Below are 18,717 nucleotides of genomic sequence, written 5' to 3'. Positions count from 1 at the left end.
ATGTTACTTTTAGGTGCACTATGCAGGATTTTTCACTAGTGGTGACATTAGCCACTGATGCTTGTGCTAACACCAGTGGATTTCAGTCTGCTCTCTAGCCTGGCTGCACAATTCTGCAACAGGAATGCTCAAAAAAGCATCAATTTATTGCATTTATTTTTATCAGACATCTCAAGTCTTCTGATAGTCTGGGAGTCTTGTGGATTTCGGCATGAGCTCCCTGCTCAGGAGAGGAAATAGACTGATAGAATCACCCAAAAATATAAGCCGTAATAGTTCTGTGCAGTGGGAGCTATCACGGCCAGGTAGCTGACATACAAAACTGTATATTTAGTTAGCTAGCTAATAACGCGGCAGCTATCTAATGTTACCGAAAGCAGCCTAGCCATTTTAGTGGTTAAATAAAATACAATGAAATAAAATAAAAAGGTCCACGCCCAGAAGAGGCCAGAGCAGTTTTTAAAATAACAAATTCAAGTAGACAAGCAAGGTTTTGGGCAGAAGTGAACTCGGACACAGGTTGCCAGTGTATCATAGTAATGACTGAGCATGTTTGTTCTATAATATCTTAAACCTTGTTCATGGATGGCCTATCCAATTTGAATGGAATCTAATTTGAATCATTTGGTATTTTTTATGCGGCAAGATAGCCTGAGGCTCACATGCAGATACCGGGGAAGGGTGCTCGGCTGTAGATAACTCGTGTCCACGTCAGCATGGGGTGGTGGGGATGAACGAATGCATCCATACCACTCCAGAAAAGACCAGATTTCTATTAATCTCTTCGAATGTATTTTCAGATATGATATGAAATTATCTTTGGAGGGACACATGACTTCTATTTTTTAATTTATTGAATTTATCAGGGACAGTTTACATTAATCAACATTGTCAGTTTCCACATCAATGTAAATGCGGTAGCTAGTTAGCTAATGAGTTAATTTTCATCTGTAGTCCCTAACCTGCAACGCAGTTCTGAACTGTTCTGCGTACACGTTCATTAGGGAATATAGTTTTTCTTGCTCCCATTACAAGGCCATTTGTAACTATTCTTTCCACAATAACTATTCTTTGAATGCTGCCTATCATCATCTTTTCTTCACATCCTCTAGCCTACTGTTCATTTTATTATTGGCCTATTATAAGATTTCTGTAAATTGTGTTATTCCAAAGTTTTCCCTCATCTGTGCCGTTGTAATCCTATGCTGTAGTACGGCGTGAAACGGCTACACGCCGTTGACCCATTAGGTTACCTTCCAACATTGTATTTCCTGATATGTAAATTTAAGGGTTTTTTTTGTGGTAGGTCCATACCCATTTTTCAGCTAATTGTAATATGGACGTGTAAGCATGCCATATTTCTGATATTTTTTGGGTCTTTCCTCAAAATTGTGAATGAGGGCATTTAATTTATTAGACTGCGTGATTAATAAAAGTCTTATTAAATTGGTCATTCATTTGTCGCTGTAGGGAGAATGTTTTCCCTTCACTTTAAGTAGTTAATTTAGATGTGTATATACCAGCCGTGGCAAGTATTCTAACACCAAAAGAAATACTCCAATTCGATATAGCTACCAAATATTACTTGGTGCTTCTTAACCAAAATGGCTGGGGAATTAAGAGGGCTTTTTGGTATATTTTGTCATTTCAATTTGATGTACAAACATACTGTATGGTTTTTAAAGAATAATTCATTAATAAAACAAAAATGTGAAAAGAAACAGTCAGTAATTCCCCCGCTATTGAGTCAGTCTTCACATTTGAAAGAGCATTGAAAGAGAAAAATAATTAAAATTCGTCCACTGTTTTAAATAATATGCAAATGCATTTTCTTTTTTTATGAGCTCATTTTTATATTTTCATAAAAAAAAAAAATAGCATCTGTTCAAAAAATAAAATGTTATTTTGATTGGAGGAAAATGTTTTTTTTTCCCACTATAAACCTGTGGTACCTCCCCTTAACCTTTTAAATTAAGGTTTAATGACAACAAAAAAATATTTATTTTCAACCAAATGTATTGTGGATAATAATAAACAAGTGATCCTGTTATGTTTTTTTTTTTTTAAGACGATATCTGTGTCTTTAAGTAGGGTAGGGGGACCCGTATTGGCTCAACTTTGAGGCCCTGATCTCCAGAATCGTTGACGTTCTGGTTATTCAACCCACATTGTAACACTCTCATAGAGGTTAACATATTTTTGAAAAATCTAATCTAAAAGGGTGAGGTGAGAAAGTTATTTATTTCTGACAGAATGCCCTGACTGTGTGTGATTTGATGTCTTTGTGGACTGTGTGTGATTTTGATTTCCTTGTCTAATATATTAATCTTCTGTTTGTTTGCTGTCATTGACAGAATTCCTGTGTAAGGAATGTCCTAGAGTCCACATCCACTTTGAGCGTGTGGATCTGAAGGAAATCCCCAAAGAAGCTGTGTTCTTCCGCAGGTGGCTGCATGAAAGATTTGAAATTAAGGACAAGTGAGTCTGGAAAGCGTATTTAATAGCCACAAGCCGTCATGCACAGGGTTCAAGTAGCCAGTCAGTGCCAAAATCACTCCATGGCAATTGGGAGATACCCTGTGTAACTGTGCCAAGATGTAGGGTCTCATTCTGTGCTAAGGCAAAAACTGGGGGCCGAGCAAAAAGGGATGATGGCATTTACAAAATTGAGGTCAATGCAAGAGGTTGGCAAAATATAAGGTACAGGTGTCTGTTCCAGATGTGGATATTGATCAGTACAGCATCTCTAAAAGGCAACAATGATGATTCATGTATTGATATAATATTGTGCTCTATTGGGCCACCCTATGATAAAATTTTGCTAATATAAAATAGCTATGAATAATTGGGCTACCGAGTCCCTCCCACCACCCTCGGAGTGGCATTCATTCATTCTTCTCCATCATGCAGAGGCCATACATGATTGGGCCTTTCAGTTGAACGAATGAGTGCTGAATTCTGATTGGATGATGGCGGACATTTTTTTTAAATGAAGAATTCTTGTAGGCCCTGTATGGAAAAACATTTCCAATTATAAAACGACCACGTCCAATAATGAAAACTCAACGCATGAATGAACAAAAGGCCACATTGTATATTATGAAAACTCAACATGGGAATAAACAAATGATCACATCAACACATGAGTTAACAAAAGATGATTTGATTAAAGTGGTATAAGCATACGATTTGGTTAAAGTGGTGTTTTTTTTATTTCAAAAATCTACCTTGGATGATCATCACCATCTTGTTTCTTGTTTATCGTTCCATTTATTGTTCATCACGATGGCATACAAATGTCAATCAAAAGCCACACCCATGGATACAGATCCATGCTTCAGCTCTCAATGTTTTCTTAGTCGCCGGGAAGAAAATGCAGGCGGTGTACGTGTAGTTCTGCAGTGCAATATTGAAATTTACGATAGGCATACATTGGCTAAAGTCAGAGATTTAGCCAGTCGGACTTTAAATTGACTTCAAAAATAACTATCTTCCTGTAGCAGGAAGAAAGCACCTAAGCTATCGAACGAGCCGGTGGGTTAGACCAGCTCTGCAGCTTGCTCAAGCAAAGTGATACTGAAGGTGCTCAGAAACCAATTCCGGCGACGACACATGGTAATGCATCGCACCCCCAAGTTGTTTGTATAATGGGCGGTACTGTAGGCGGGTTCCGTCTAATGGCTCCATGGGATCAATACGAATCAATACAAAAACATTTGAAGCGATAAATAACCAATACACTACCATACCAAGGCAACTACAACTTGAGGAACTACAGTAACGAGACAAATACGAATTCAAAAGTCCTAGATTAAGATAAGACAAGGGCCTACACAGGTGAAAAACAAGTGACAGTAGATTAGGGGAGTTAAGGTACAGTGTGAAGAGATGAGTCTTCTGACTGTGGTGGAAAATTGGCAGCGAGTGAGCAGTTCTTATGGGCGGGGGTGTTCCACCATTGGGGAGCTAGGGTGGAGAAGCTCCGCAGTCAGAACAAGTGACAGTCATTCAGACGGCCTGTGGCAGCAGAGCGACGTGGTCGAGCTGGTGTATAGGGAAATGCATTCGCAAATATGGACTAACGTGGCCTAGTTCTCTAAACCGCCCTCTCTTGTGGAAAACCATTTGGATATGCAAATTTGAGGACATTTTTCATTCTGGATTACTGTGATTCCTTATGACAATTAAAGGAAATTTTTGCCTTCAGCCTATGACATGTCTTCCGATAAAAGGATTTTTTTACCTTCAGCCTATCCCCTATACTGGCTCCAATATTAGATGGAATATTTTACAAATGTGCCTCTGAAAGACATTAACAGAAAAACACAGGTGGTAAATGAAAATGTTCGTGAATATTTTTTCAATTTCATTTGCTGGCATTGTCACTCACATGCATTGAACTCACATCTGTGAGTTTTAAATATACACTAACATTTTCCAGTTGCACATCCTCCCATCTAGTTGGCTAGCTAGTGATCCGACCACCCATGTGCATAACCACACTTGGACACCATATCTATGATTATAATAAATGAAAATTACTATTTCTGTTAGAAAGTTAGGTTAGGAAAAAAATGTATGTAAAAGTCAACTTAAAACCAGTGGGTGAACCTCTACTTGAGCCAATGTAGGTAAGTCTCAGCGTCGCTTTGCTTGAGCAAACTTCAAAGCTGTAGGCTACCGCCTGCTTGTTCAATAGGTGCTTTCTTCCTGCTACAGGAAAAAACTTTTTTTTTAAGTCAATAAAACATTGGCTTAAGCCGATTTCAGCAAATGTAGGCCAAATCTCAATATCGCTATCTGTGAAACTGCAGAACTTTTTGTATGCTATCGTGATGGATGATAAATGAAATGATAAATATCAAATGTGGTGATGATGAATAATAAAAGCCAGCCAGTAAACACTGCTTTAAAGGAGTAACATGTGGTAGGTCACATGTTCTATGTTTTTATATGCAATTTGCATTGGATGAGTAAGCGTTTTAAATGTATTGTAATTTTCAACGAATTAATTAATGTTCTCCTTGTAGTGCGTCACCTGAGGATAACCACTCTCATTATTACATTACATTATTACATCTACATTACTCTCCTTATCCCTCCTCTTGCAACCCATAGTTTTCACCGCTGGCCTTTAGGCAAGACAATGCAAATATTTGACTATCCTTAGGTTCACTTAAATTAGTGTTTTTTAAGGACCACGCCCAGACAGTTTGGGTGAACTTTTATTGTGGGAAATTTAGGCTTAGAAAAATAAGTTTTAAATTACATTTAAATGACTGAATAATGCACATTTGTTTTGCTGTTGCCTAAAGACAACTGGAAAGTGTCACAGTCAATCAATGGTACTCCTTTAATCAAATCAAGAAGCACTTTGTTAATTCACTGTTGAGTTTTCATTATTACACATGGTTCTTTGATATGGGAATATGGCACGCAAATTCCTTCCATAGCCCTGAACCTGGCTGCTTTCTTTGTAGGACATAAACATCTAGAACAGAATTTCCCTAAAAGGCATACTATGCAGTATTTACAGTGCAGTGCATAAGAATTTGGACAGTGGTACCATTTCTGTTCTTTTGGCTCTGTACACATTGAATTTGAAATGAAACCATGAATATGAGGTTAAACTGTCACCCTTAATTTGAGGCTAATAATAGCCATATTTATAGCCATATCGTGTAGCATTAGCGTCCTGTTTCATATATAGTCCCCCCCATGTTAGGGGACCAAATGTAATTGGACAGTTGGCTTCTCAGCTGTTTTTTATTAGTCATGTGTATTCAATCACTTCATGAGTGCCGATACAAGAAAGCTTTCAGTATCTAGTCTTGATTCTAGGCTTTTGATTGCATTTGTCATTTATTATTGGCATTTATCAACCTGAGGACCAGAGATGTGCCAATGACAGTCAAGGAAGCCATTATGAGTCTGAGAAATGAGAAGAAATCGGTCAAACATAAGCCAAACAAACAAAATGCTTACCAAAATAAATTGTTTTGGACATCATACAGAAGAGAGACCACTTGTGAGCTTAGTAATTGCAGTTGGGCTAGTAGGCCAAGGAAGACTTCTACAGTTGATGATCAAAAGAATTCTCACCATAATGAAGCAAAAAACAGTCTGACAGATCAGAAACGCTCTTTAGGAGGCAGGCGTGGATGTGTCAGTGACAAACTACAGACACTACACTGCAAAAAAAACACTAGTTAGCTGCAAAACAGGATGGACAGGTTACATTTTCCTCAGAGCTACCAAAAAGTGCCTGCAGAGTTCTGGAAAAAGGTATTGTGGACAGAAGAGACCAGAATTATATCAGTTATGGTTGTAAAGTTCTGTGAAAATGTAAGTTTTTGAGGAATTTTGAGCATATTTTATGAATCACTGAAAATACTTTGCACTCATGGGTTTCAAGAAATGTCAACAAACATGACAACAATATATATATATATATATATATATATATATATATATATATATTTTGCTGTTCAACAAAAGGCATACAAAAATATAGCTGCGTGCAGTAATTCCCAATGTCCAAGCAGCATAAGACTTGGCAATCGTAGACTGAAATGTTCCAACAGACATGCTGGACCATGCAATGGCAACCGAGGGACCCGTCTGACAGAACAGTGATTTGAGCAATATGAGCAAGGTTTTTGGAAGTGTAAAATGAGTTTTGTGCGTTTGAAACGTGAAATTAGAGCATGTGTATTAGCACATTGTTCAGATGATAAGCTGTTGTTTTGTCAACTTGCACGTAGTGATATATGTGTGGTTTTGTGGATTTTTTATTTATTACGTTGGTTGTGGCATATGGGATGCAGTGTTGTTTTATGTTTTTGCTGTAGTTGGTAGCGAGTACTAGTACTGCTGGTTCAAGAAAATGCCAGTACAACATCAGTAACCTCATGGACCACTGTTATTAGTAGTAGTCATATTTCTGCATGGCAAATACTTTACTTGTAGATGAAGTAGTATAATAGAAAAACAACAGACCCAACTGTCATGACATGCACGCTGCTTGTTCTGAGTAATTGACTCATTTATTGAAAGGGGCGCGTTCAAAATAAGTTTAATTCGAGAATTCATCCATTCTGTGAAAAAACAGGTATCATTAATTCCTTTATTAAGGAAGAAGGGAAATATATTTCCTTCTGAATTGCTAAGTAGAATGGACTGTTCCAAACATCGTTCGGCAGAACAACGCCATTTGATTAAAAAGTTGGAGAGCGGAAAGCGTATAAAGGAGTGCAGCAAATTATAGGATGCTCAGCTAAAATGATCTCATATGATTTAAAATGGCAACAAAAACCCAAAACAAGCAGAAGAAAACCAGCAACTACTGTTAAAACGGATCGAAGAATACTGAGAATGGCAAAGATTCAGCCATTCATCAGTTTCAGAAAGATCAAAGATGATCTACAATTATCTGTAAGTACTGTTACAGTCAGAAGACGTTTGATTGAAGCTAAGAAGCCCCCGTAAGGCACCATTGTTGGAAAAATGGCATGCGCAGAATCGGTTAAAATTTGCCAGGGAGCACATCGATTGGCCCAAAGAGAAATAGCGTAACATTCTATGCACTGATGAGAGTAAAATTGTTCTTTTCGGGTCTAGTGGTTGTCGACAGTACATCAGACGACCCCTGGGTACTGAATTCAAGCCACAGTACACTGTGAAGACAGTGAAGCATGGTGGCGCAAAAATCGTGGTATGGGGATGTTTTTCATACTACGGTGTTGGGTTCATATACCAGGGATCATGGATCAGTTAATAATTCAAAATACTTGAAGTGATTATGTTGCCGTATGCCAAAGAGGAAAAGCCCCTGAAATGGGCGTTTCAACAAGACAACGACCCCAAACACACGAGTAAGCAAGCAACATCTTGGTTCCAGACAAACAGGATTGAGGTAATAGAATGGCCAGCTCAATCCCCCGACCTCAACCCCATTGAAAACTTGTGGGGTGACATTAAAAATGCAGTTTCTGAAGCAAAACTAAAAAATTAGGTAGTTTGTTCATCCTGGGCTGAAATCCCCGTTTCTAGGTGTCAGAAATCGGTTGAGTCGATGCAACAGAGATGCGCAGCAGTTATCAAAAACGATGGTGATGCAACTGCAGTTCAGTAATTTAAAGAGAAGTTAAATCTTTAAATATTTCTTCAGTTTATACAGTTTGAAGAGAAAAATGTTGACTGCCATTTCTTTTAACAGATTAATATTCCTTGACTTGATAAAATTCGCTAATGCTTTTATTTGGAATTGAATGTGTAATGTTTCCACTACATTTGAAAAAAATTTACATTTCATTAATGGCATTTGGCAGATGCTCTTATCCAGAGCAACGTACAGTTGATTAGACTAAGCAGGAGACAATCCTCTCTTGGAGCAACGCAGGGTTAAGGGCCTTGCTCAAGGGCCCAATGGCTGTGCGGATCTTATTGTGGCTATGCTGGGGATCGAACCACCAACATTGTGTGTCCCAGTCATTTACCTGAACCACTACGCTACAGGCCACCCCATTTGCACATTTTTTAATGCACTGCTATTTATTTGAACAAAACTGTATGGGTGGAGTATGTCATATGAGGAAAGGAAAGTGTAAAGAAATGTATGTGCAAACACTCGGTTTTGTAGCTGTGTATTCTGTTGTAAAAGAGGTTGAATGAATGGAGGTGCATGCTGATTGGAGAGGGGAAAAAATGTAAGAAGTATCCACAGCCAAGGGGTCCAGGAGGGCAACTAAGCAACAAGTAAATAAATATCTAGCTAACAAATATGTATCAAAATCTTGGTTGTGGATACTTCTTTCTATTAATCCTCCTATTGCTGCAGAAGAAGTTATTATTGGCTGTAGCAAACTCCGTGTTCGGCTTCTGCCAACAGCTGTTGCCCTCAATCCCATTTGTGGCAGCAAAGGGTCTCCGACTCTTTCAGTAACGTTAGGCATGGATTCACAGTTCCCACACTGACACCTATTTCTGTTCCCACTTCTCTGCTCTGTTAACTTTGGCTGCCTTGTCCTCCGCTATGTCTCTCTCGATCACACAGTTCTTCCTCTGTAAGTTTGGTTCAAAACTGTAAGGTTGTATTTCTTCATCAAAATCAAAAAGCTTGTCCTCTAACTCGGCAAAGTCAGAGCTGTCCGTTGTATAGCTCAGGCTAGCAAAGTTAGGTTCCATGAGATTTGTATGCTAACATTACTGTATTTTCGTGGGAGTGTCATGTGATCGCTTGGATGGGTGGCCTTCCATAAACCAGTCTCTGCGTTCAACGGTGGAGTTTGAGTGGTGTTACCTTCTGGGAAACACAGGCTGGAGATTCGTCACTGGATACTTTTGCCCTTTGAAGTTTTGCCCCATATTTAGGAAATTGCTACACTGATAGTGATTTTAAAAGGCCTACACACATAATTTAAGCAATTAATCCAAATACGCTCAACTGAAACAAGCATGACAGTGCTCCTTTAAGTTTTACCTCATTCTTTTTCCTTGACATTTTGGAGTCTTAGTACTTTGTGTAATTACATGGTTTTTACAAGTTACGTGGTTACTACTAATATACCCAGCCACAGCTTAATATTTTCAGAATACCAACCTAATGGGTGATTATTACTATATAACTTGTGTACCTACAGTCCCCTCCAACAGTGGGTTGCCGAAGTACATCACATTAGTTCACATGATTTGAAGTGTATTTGGTTGCAACAACTCGTGGCATACGATGCACAGTTGGCCTAAACATGCAATGTTGTGTGTGTCACAGACAAGGAACTTATTTGTATCGGAATAGGTCATTCTTTATTCTGAAGCTTGCATTTGTTTTTAGAACTTTTCGCAAATTAATTAAAAATCAAAAGCTGAAATCACATTGATTATTTTTTTGGAAATTAATTAAAAATCAAAAGCTGAAATCACATTATTACCCTTAACCAACTAGGGTTATATCCGACCAAGACATATACTTTTATTGATATTTAAAGGTACAATAGGTAAGATCTTTGTCTTAAAACATTATTAAAAGACGATTGTAAATCCCTTCCTATTATTTAAAAAGGCTCACTGACATGTTGACTCAACCTTTGCCTGTGTTCTAGTGCTTCTATTCCGGTTTCAAAATATGCAGTTGATGGGCCGGCACTCTGTACCAAAACATTGTATAGCTGTACAATAATTCAAGGTCATTGGTTGAAAATTGGTTCTAATTGCCACAGCCAATGGCATTTCAATGTCAGTGCATTCACAGAGAAGGGGTGGGTGGGATAAACAGTGTTGTAGTTTGAGTGTGTTTGTTGCTGCATTTCCTCTCTTGTCCAAAATTACCTATTGTACCTTTAATGGTAAGATTCGATCTTTCCAAAATTTCTTGACTTTGTCAAGCAACATATCTTCAATAACATGTCTACCATAAAGGCTTGATTGATGCCGCTGAGATGGTCGTCTTTCTGGCAGGTTCTCCCATCTCTGCAGAGGACTTCCTGACTTCTTGCCTACTTACTCGGTTTGGCCGGACAGCCAACTCTAGGAAGAGTCCTAGTGGTTCCAAACTGTGCTCCTGGGAACACTCAAATCTTTGGAAATGGTTTCATAGTCTTTCCCTGATCTATGTCTCGCCACAATTTTATCGCGGAGGTCTACAGAGAGTTTCTTGGCATAGCCTTTGTCCTGACATGCAGTGTGAATTGTGGGACCTTATATACACAGGTGTGCGGCTGATGTTTAATCAATTCAATTTGTTTTTGTAGACTTGTGAATTAATTCTGCTGCTACCATCAAAAAAAAAAGTGAGCCCACTCCAGAAGCAGCCATGCAAGCCCAAGCCATGACACTTCCTCCATCATGCTTCACCGATGAGCTTGTATGTTTTGAAACATGAGCAGGTCCCTTCTTTCTCCACACTTAGGCCTTTCCATCACTTTCATAGAGGTTAATCTTGGTCTCATCAGTCTCTAAAACAACAAAGTCTTGTTGTTTGACTGATGTTTTGGGGTTTTCTTCACAGCTCTCACAATGTTTCTGCCATCAACTACTGTTATTTTCCTTGGTAGACCTGGTCGATGACTGTTGCTCAGTACGCCAGCTGTTTCTTTCTTTTTCAAGACATTCCAATTTGTTTTGGATCATGAGCAGATCCCTTATTTCACCACACTTTGGCCTTTCCATCATTTTGGTAGAGGTTAATCATGGTCACATCAGTCCATAAACTTTGTTCCAGGACTTTTGTGGCTTATCTGCTTTGCAAATTGTAATCTAGCCTTTCGATTCTTAGTACTGAGTGGTTTGCGTCGTGTGGTACAGCCACTGTATTGCTGCTCTTTAAGTCTTCTTCGAATGGTTGATTGAGAGACCTTCACCCCTGCCTTGTGGAGATTGTTTGATGTCACTGACTGATGTTCTGGGGTTTTTCTTCACAGCTCTCTGTTGTTTTCCCTGGTCGACCTGTTTGATGTCTGTTGCTCAGTACTCCAGCAGATTCTTTCTTTTTCAGGACATTCCAAGTTGTACAAACTATCCCCAATGCTTGTGCAATGGCTCTGATAGATTTCCCCTCTTTTCTAAGCTTCAAAATGGCTTGCCTTTCTCCCAAAGACAGATCTTTGGTCGTCATGTTGACTTATCTTTTCTAACAGAAATTCTGGCAAAACCCAAGGCTAAAACCAAGAGTAGACATTCAGAACTATTTATTGTTTATCCATTCAATCTAATAGGACACATCTGGACAACAAGAAACACCTGTCGTGAATTAATTGGAACAAAGGTATGTTCCAATACCTTTGCTCACCTAAAAATTGGGTGGTATCACACAAGGTGATATGTTCTAAGTTGCTTAACAAATCTAGTAAAAAAAATACCAGGAAATGAAAGCTGAAATCCATATCTGTCATCTCATGTACATCTTTTGACCTCAAACTCAATTGTCTTCAAAGGAATTGACCTTACTTTTCCAATACTTCTGGAGGGGAATGTCCAATGATCCAGCATCAAATGAGTCAATGCTGTTCATTTCTGTCATATTTTCAACTTAAAGGAAAATACCAAATCTGCTTGCGTTCCCGCTGAGTAATTTTCTGGAGTGACTTCAGATGTTCCCATCTGTAGCGATGATTTTGACAGATTTTTTGCCATACAAACAATTCCAGCATAATTTAAAAACATCTGTAATAAAAAGAATTGGTCTAATATCTGTGGAGTGGGTGTGGTGTTTTTTTAGTTTTTTTTTAACTAAAGCATTTGTCAATACCCGTGTTTTCTCCCATACAACATGTGCAAAGTATTTTCAGTGATTCCTAAATCTAAAAGAAAAGAGGTGTAAATGATTTCCATGTCCTTTTACATGAATCCCAATGAAATGTTATTTTATCTCTTTTAAATAAGTCAGGTTTTTTGTTATGCATTTTACTTGTGTAGAGCATATTATTTGCTGGTGAATCTGGTTTGAGTTGCCCATAGACAGTATTTTTCCTTGACCCAATGTACACCAGTCTTTGTGAACAATTATTTGGTAGACTTTTTGTAACCTGGATTAATGTGATCCTTCAGTGTTGTTTACTGTACAACTGCAATTTTACAAATCCAGAATGTGCGTTTTGTCAGATTACAGTGTCTCTTTCCTATGGTCTGGACTAGTAGCCATGGTTTTGTAATTATTTTGTATATCTGTCCAAACTTTATTATTTACATAATGTTAAAATAATTTCTCCCATTGCTGTTAGGTTGCTGACCAGTTTTTATGAGTCAGAAGTGCCTGAACAGAGATGCAAGTTCCCAGGGGAAGGTCGAAAGTCACCACTGAGCCTCAAGAAGACATTACCATCACTGCTGTTTTTGGGTGGCCTCACTTTACCATTGCTACTCACAGATACTGGCAGGAAGCTCTACTTAAAAACTTGGATTTATGGGACATTTGTGGGGTGGTTGTGGGTGAATATTAGTCCCTAAGGAACAATTGCACTCCTGTTATGCCATTACTTACCGGTTTTGAAATGTCTTCCCCTCTTCATCTAAGCTGAATCTCATTTTGAAGCCATCAGTACTGTTACTTCCGAAAATGTGGGTCTCTGAATATATCTGAATAGTGTGTTGGAATAAGAAGCTTTTAACTCAATCTATTTTACAATCCAAGAGCCATTTGAATGAAGTTGTAGTCTGTGCAACTGAGCCAAATTTCACATTTTTTAAAACCTTGTGAGTTTGTCTTAAATATTCCCTCTCCTCAAGAAACTGGTATAAACTGGCCTGCTGTTGAAAAAAGATAAAACTTGATTGCGATGATGAACCAGTCCCAACAGGAGGAAGGCTGTTTTAGGCAAACCGTCTGTCCTTTTCATTATTCTGCCATTTTTAACATCTGCATTACTCTAACCATAAATGTAGTGGAAAATTGGTTGTGTCAAAAATAACCACAAAACCAGCTGTCTTTCAAAAGGGTTCTGGCTTACGGCTGAGGTTTATATACTGTGTTTACCAAAATCTTAAGTATTATCTTCATTGCATTTATTAGGTGTACCTCCATTTGTATTTGTGCTTCAGAAGTTTGTATGCTTGCAAAATATGCTGACGGTTTTTGCCAAACATAATGACAAAACAGAAAAGGTTAAATAAATTAACATCAGTCTCCCCCTTGTTTATTTTTATAACCATTTCTTCAGTTCTCTGTGCAGACCTTATTTTGTCTATGAATACCTGAAAATGCATTCGTCCCTATATAAGGGGGAAATGCCTCCATTTACATCAGTGTTTTTGATTCAAGAACCAAGTATACAGGCATGTATATTGCAAGTTCTAATGTACTTTTCATTTTTGCTAATTATAGTACACTTCTAGTGGGAAATGACTATGTACAGACAATGCTGCCAGAGCAAGTACTTTAGTTTAACTTTTAAGTGATAGGCATCAGTATACAATTTGTACCATTTTTTTGTACAAGTACCAACATTCAGGAATTGTCCTCCCCCCCCCAATTAAGTTTCACGATTTCAGAAGGGAAATCTATTCTATGTAGTCAAACTTTATGCTTCTTACTGAATTCAACTGACAATTCAATTTGTTCCTATTTTTAATTGCATATCTTAAACAGAAAATTATTGACTGTCAGATATGCAGATACTTTTAGAAACTGAATTTGTTGAGTTTGAATTCAGCACTAAATTGTTTATGATGGCCTGATTAGTCAAAGAAAGTAAGTTTAACTATAAAGGAAGGAAGTTTATCATAAGAAGTGCTAGTTAATGAAATATGTGCCTTCTACCTTGGGTTTGGTATTTATCACATACTGAGTACTGTCACAATGTAAGCCATGTTGCTTGGAATGTATGCTGAATAGTTTACTGCAAGTGGAAAGCAGTTGAATTATTCATCAATTGAAGTAAATTAAAGCTACCTTATTATATTCATTAACATAATGTCCCAAAAGAGATCAATAATCAATGGCTTAGTATCTGTAAAATTGCAGGTTCAATCCCATTTATGTGCTTGATAGGGTAATAATGAAAACAATGTATAAATTGAAATAAGAATATTTACAGATAATTAGACTTGTATATGGCTAATGACATGGTACAATGAGTGTCAAAGGTTCAAAGGTTCTATCCGACTGCACCATCGTTTCTTTGGTCCTGGGACATTGATCAATATTTCGGAATTATTCGATTGATTGGTCCAGGAAAATAAATCTATGAGTGAACCTTAGTCTACCAGCCAACTCCCAAGTGTGTACCCAATAAATTGAATATACAACAAAAATAAATATTTGTTTTGCTGCCTGAATTTATGCATACTAATGATAACATTATAGCAGCTTTATGCATGTTGTGTGGTAATTTTACTGTGCATGATTTTGCGTTTCTATTAATTTGTGACTTTTTGATGCAAAAATGTTTAATGTTGACTAAAACATCCATCCTGTTTTATTTGTTCAACTATTGCAAGTTATGTTAAATCATCTGTAAAAGACTTCTCAGTTTTAAGATTTAAAATAATTACAATTTTAAAAAAAGACAATTATTTGGCCAGTTGTATGCATGAATTTTGCTTCTACAATGTAGCCATACAACAGGCAAGAACTAGAATATCTGCATATATTTTGGTTCAAGATTTTATTCCAAAATGTCTACAGACATCTGAGTGAATATTGAAATTGTTTTTTTTAAAGATGTTTGTTTTTACCACAGCATGTTACATAAACGCTATATATTTTATACATGTGGGCAGGCGATTACTTCATGCATGTGTGCATTCCATTTAATGTATGAATAAATTCTGCAGTGCTTTCCCTCATTCATTCTGAAATACATAAGTATAACAGAATACTTAATTGGGGAAATGAATTGCACAAACTATGATTTGCTTTCAAACTATGTTCATATTTTTTCCTGACAGATGCCCTCCCTCTCATTGATTTGACTTCCTGCATTTTTCTGGTAATCAATTATGACAGGTTTTCAACTCTTTACTTCATAGTATTACACGCACTGAGTGTCTGTACTTCAGTGCACTTCAGATTATTGGGACCCTCAATTAATATGGACAAAAAATTCAAAAGATCAGCAATATGAGAAAATTGCTCAGAGATCCAAATCATCTAAAACGTGCATCACATCGGTTACATTATTGTGCACCTTCCCTTTGCCAAGGCAACAGCAGTGATTGTCATGTTTTATTAGGTTGGAAAACAAGGGATCGGAGACCATTTCTCAATGAAGTGTTTCTCCAGGTCCATGGTGTTTGCTTGTGGTCATTGCAAAAGTCATTGGAAAAAGGTACAATATTTCCCCAAGATAATGATACAAAATATACCTCAGATTACGGTTTTGAAATGACTCCAGGCTATATTATTGAAAATCTTTGGGGAGACTTCAAAGAACGCCTCAATTTATTCCTGAACATGACGTTACTAACTTTTGCACGTGCCATATTTACAGTAAGGCTTTCTTTTTTAATCTGTTAACCCCTTAAAACACACTTAAAATCCAGGGCTTCTTGTAGAAAAATAAATAAAATAAAACTAAGTGCATATTTGTCCCAAAATAACCATCTCACCTGATCCAACAGGAGTCTCAATCAGTAAACATGCAGGACATATTTATTTTTAAAAACAAAGAATAGTTTTGTGTTTTCTGTAGTGATAACGTACTTTTGATGCTGGTGAAAACCAAACGTCTTCTTCCAGTCTACCCCGAATATGTCCACAACACTAGGAATTTTTTTTTCCTGTCGATTGAACAAAGCAGTAAAAGTTGACGTGTTAAGGTGGGCCCCAAGTGTCCTCAAAACTTCTCCAAATTGGAACATTGTGAATGCTTCTTCAGGCATCTCACTTCCAGAAGCTAGTTTTATCACGAGTGCTACCCTCAGGAACAACTTCTCACTTACATATCTACAGTTTAATCCACATTCTTTATGAAAATGAGATGTGAGCCTCATGTCACAATAGTCTCTGCCCTCTTACAGAGTTCATACATAGGGAAATCTACATTGAGCACTGAATAGGGAATCTGTGGTGAAACGAGATGATTATCAATGCGCAACGCTTGCGGGACTGCGGCTTGGTGAGCAAGCAAACAGTAATGTTTTTTCTTTCGTTTCAAACAACGGTTTTTGTGGCTCTTTGGGCACTTGTACTTATTAACTGACTAATAAACTATTTTAAAAAGTTGTGGTTGCCATTTTCATTTGTTCTGCATTTGTAGTAATTCCCCTCTATTCCTGAAGGCCGAATAAGAGTTGTAAATTAGCGAAATCAAACCCCTCTCACCTGAATTTAATTTAATCTGGGAATTTAGTTCTTTATCTTCTAACCTCAAAATGTCAGTAATCTCAGGTAAAGGTACAGGTTGTAGAAATTCTGCATATGGATCTTAGTTCCATTTAGTTTTTTTTACGTATTATAATTTTCCCCTTGTTGTCCATTGGATAGTTGGCCCGAACACAGAATAAATTATTTGGTTGTATGCAAACAAGATATTTAGAAGTTAAATTGCAGTTATGGTGTCATATCCAGTGAGTCTAATACATTTGTAATCCAGTATTACTATTCCTGTTGATAAAACATAATCGAGCAACCTCCCCAACAGCACTATGCAAAAGTCTTACCTGTGAAACTTTTGCATATTTATTAAAAATCAAAAAATGAAATTGCTCTGTTCCAGTTACTCCGTTTGAATCTACTACACAATGAATCAGGCAACCGATTTGTCTTCTCTTGCCTACTTGTAATACACTACGATTCGCGCCAACACTTTTCCTGGTACCCAACTTTTAGTTTCCGGCAGAAATGGGCATGTGGAACACACAGGTATATAGTCCATTACATGTAACCCGTTATAACATTTATATTCTTCTCCATTTCCGTCAGTCCATTATAGGGTTTTTACGATCTATAGTGGGGAGAACTATATATAGTCTCAGTCCTCATGTTGGCGGCAATTATGTAGGGGAAGCAGTGTATACTGCGATTGGTAATCAGTCTCATAAGATCATTAGATTACTATTATCTGAAATATCTAACCACAAATGTAGCATTTTAATGAATAATTAAAATCACCAATATTACCGATTAAACATACAGATAACGTGAATTTGTTTTGGTGTTGCATGACATTAAAGCCGAGTCAGGCTGGTTTAATAATATAATTTATTAAACAAAACTACAGCATACAAGCACTAGCCTAATCACGGAGAATGAATGCTAACAAGGAATGCTAACAAAGAAATGTGTGTGGGTGTGTCGGTGCGGATGTGCACATAATTGTACTAATAACTCTATTTCTGGACAAAGAGAGGGGAGGACAGTGCGTGTTAGTGGTTATTAGGGGAGTATGGAAGACATAGCTGTGGTTAGGAGTAAAACACGTGTGTGTTTAACTCGCGATAACGGCGAACCGATTCACATAAGCTACACAGCTAACAAAGCAAGCTCGCATAAATAACGAACTAACCTTGCAAACAGAAAACATTTGCAGCAGGCGAACCACAATTAAGACTAAACTAAACAGTAGCACATGCCTGGGGTGTTTGGTCAGTCTTACTGAGTCTGTTTACGCGTTGCTGCCTGGTCGTGGATGTCCTGGAGAGACGCAATGATGGATGTTGAAGCCGTGAATTATGAATTTCCTTGGGGAGCTGCGTTCCAGTTGGTGTCCTTGGCTTTAGCCTAGGCAACACGATGCGTGGTCTGGTCGTCTGAAAGATGGGCGCAGGTCACAGGCCACAGTGGTTAGTTTAGCTGTTGGTGATAAATGGGCCACGTACCAAGTTCCAGGTTGTTCGGAAGTTTTCCCGATATCCCGGTGGATATCTTGCGCAGCACGTACGCTTGTTCACCTGGTTGAAAGTGTCCTGGACTTAGTCACTGTAAGTAAGCCAAGTTGTGTGGTATGACCTCTGTCCCAGCTGGCAGGAAGGTTAGTGAGCTCAGCAAGGGAGCAAAAGAAGAAATAAAAAAAATGGATTGTCCTAGCTCTTTGTGTGAATGTTTATTGCTCCTGGCGTTACAGTATTAGTTTAACGGTACCGAGACGACACGCCCGGGGTTGTGTTGCGGAAGTGTCCTGTGGAGTCATGGGAAACATAGTTACGTGATCCCTACACCATCATCAGCATGTGGCCAACTTGGTGTTCCATAATCTCTCTTGATGCTTTTTACGCTTGTTAGGGGAAAATGCCCTTTTTAACATTTCACAGGTGAGCATCGTCTGATGAAACAGATCCAGTAAA

General features: G+C 37.9%; 1 protein-coding gene across 3 annotated transcripts in view; it reads left to right on the top strand.

Moving 5' to 3' along the window:
- agpat5 (1-acylglycerol-3-phosphate O-acyltransferase 5 (lysophosphatidic acid acyltransferase, epsilon)) overlaps positions 1 to 16,657 on the top strand; it is a 112,695-nt gene extending 96,038 nt beyond the window's left edge. For all 3 annotated transcript variants that reach the window (XM_061231935.1, XM_061231936.1, XM_061231934.1), the window contains 2 exons: positions 2,355 to 2,478; positions 12,717 to 16,657. In XM_061231935.1, the coding sequence (XP_061087919.1) occupies positions 2,355 to 2,478; positions 12,717 to 12,942 (350 nt within the window). In that variant the 3' untranslated portion in view covers positions 12,943 to 16,657. The remainder of the gene's footprint in view (positions 1 to 2,354; positions 2,479 to 12,716) is intronic.
- Positions 16,658 to 18,717: the final 2,060 nt, after the last annotated feature.

The sequence above is a fragment of the Conger conger genome, chromosome 2, assembly GCF_963514075.1.
Source record: "Conger conger chromosome 2, fConCon1.1, whole genome shotgun sequence".
NCBI lineage: Eukaryota > Metazoa > Chordata > Actinopteri > Anguilliformes > Congridae > Conger > Conger conger.
Note: the sequence above shows the minus strand (reverse complement) of the source record. Positions and strands in the feature narration are given on the sequence as shown.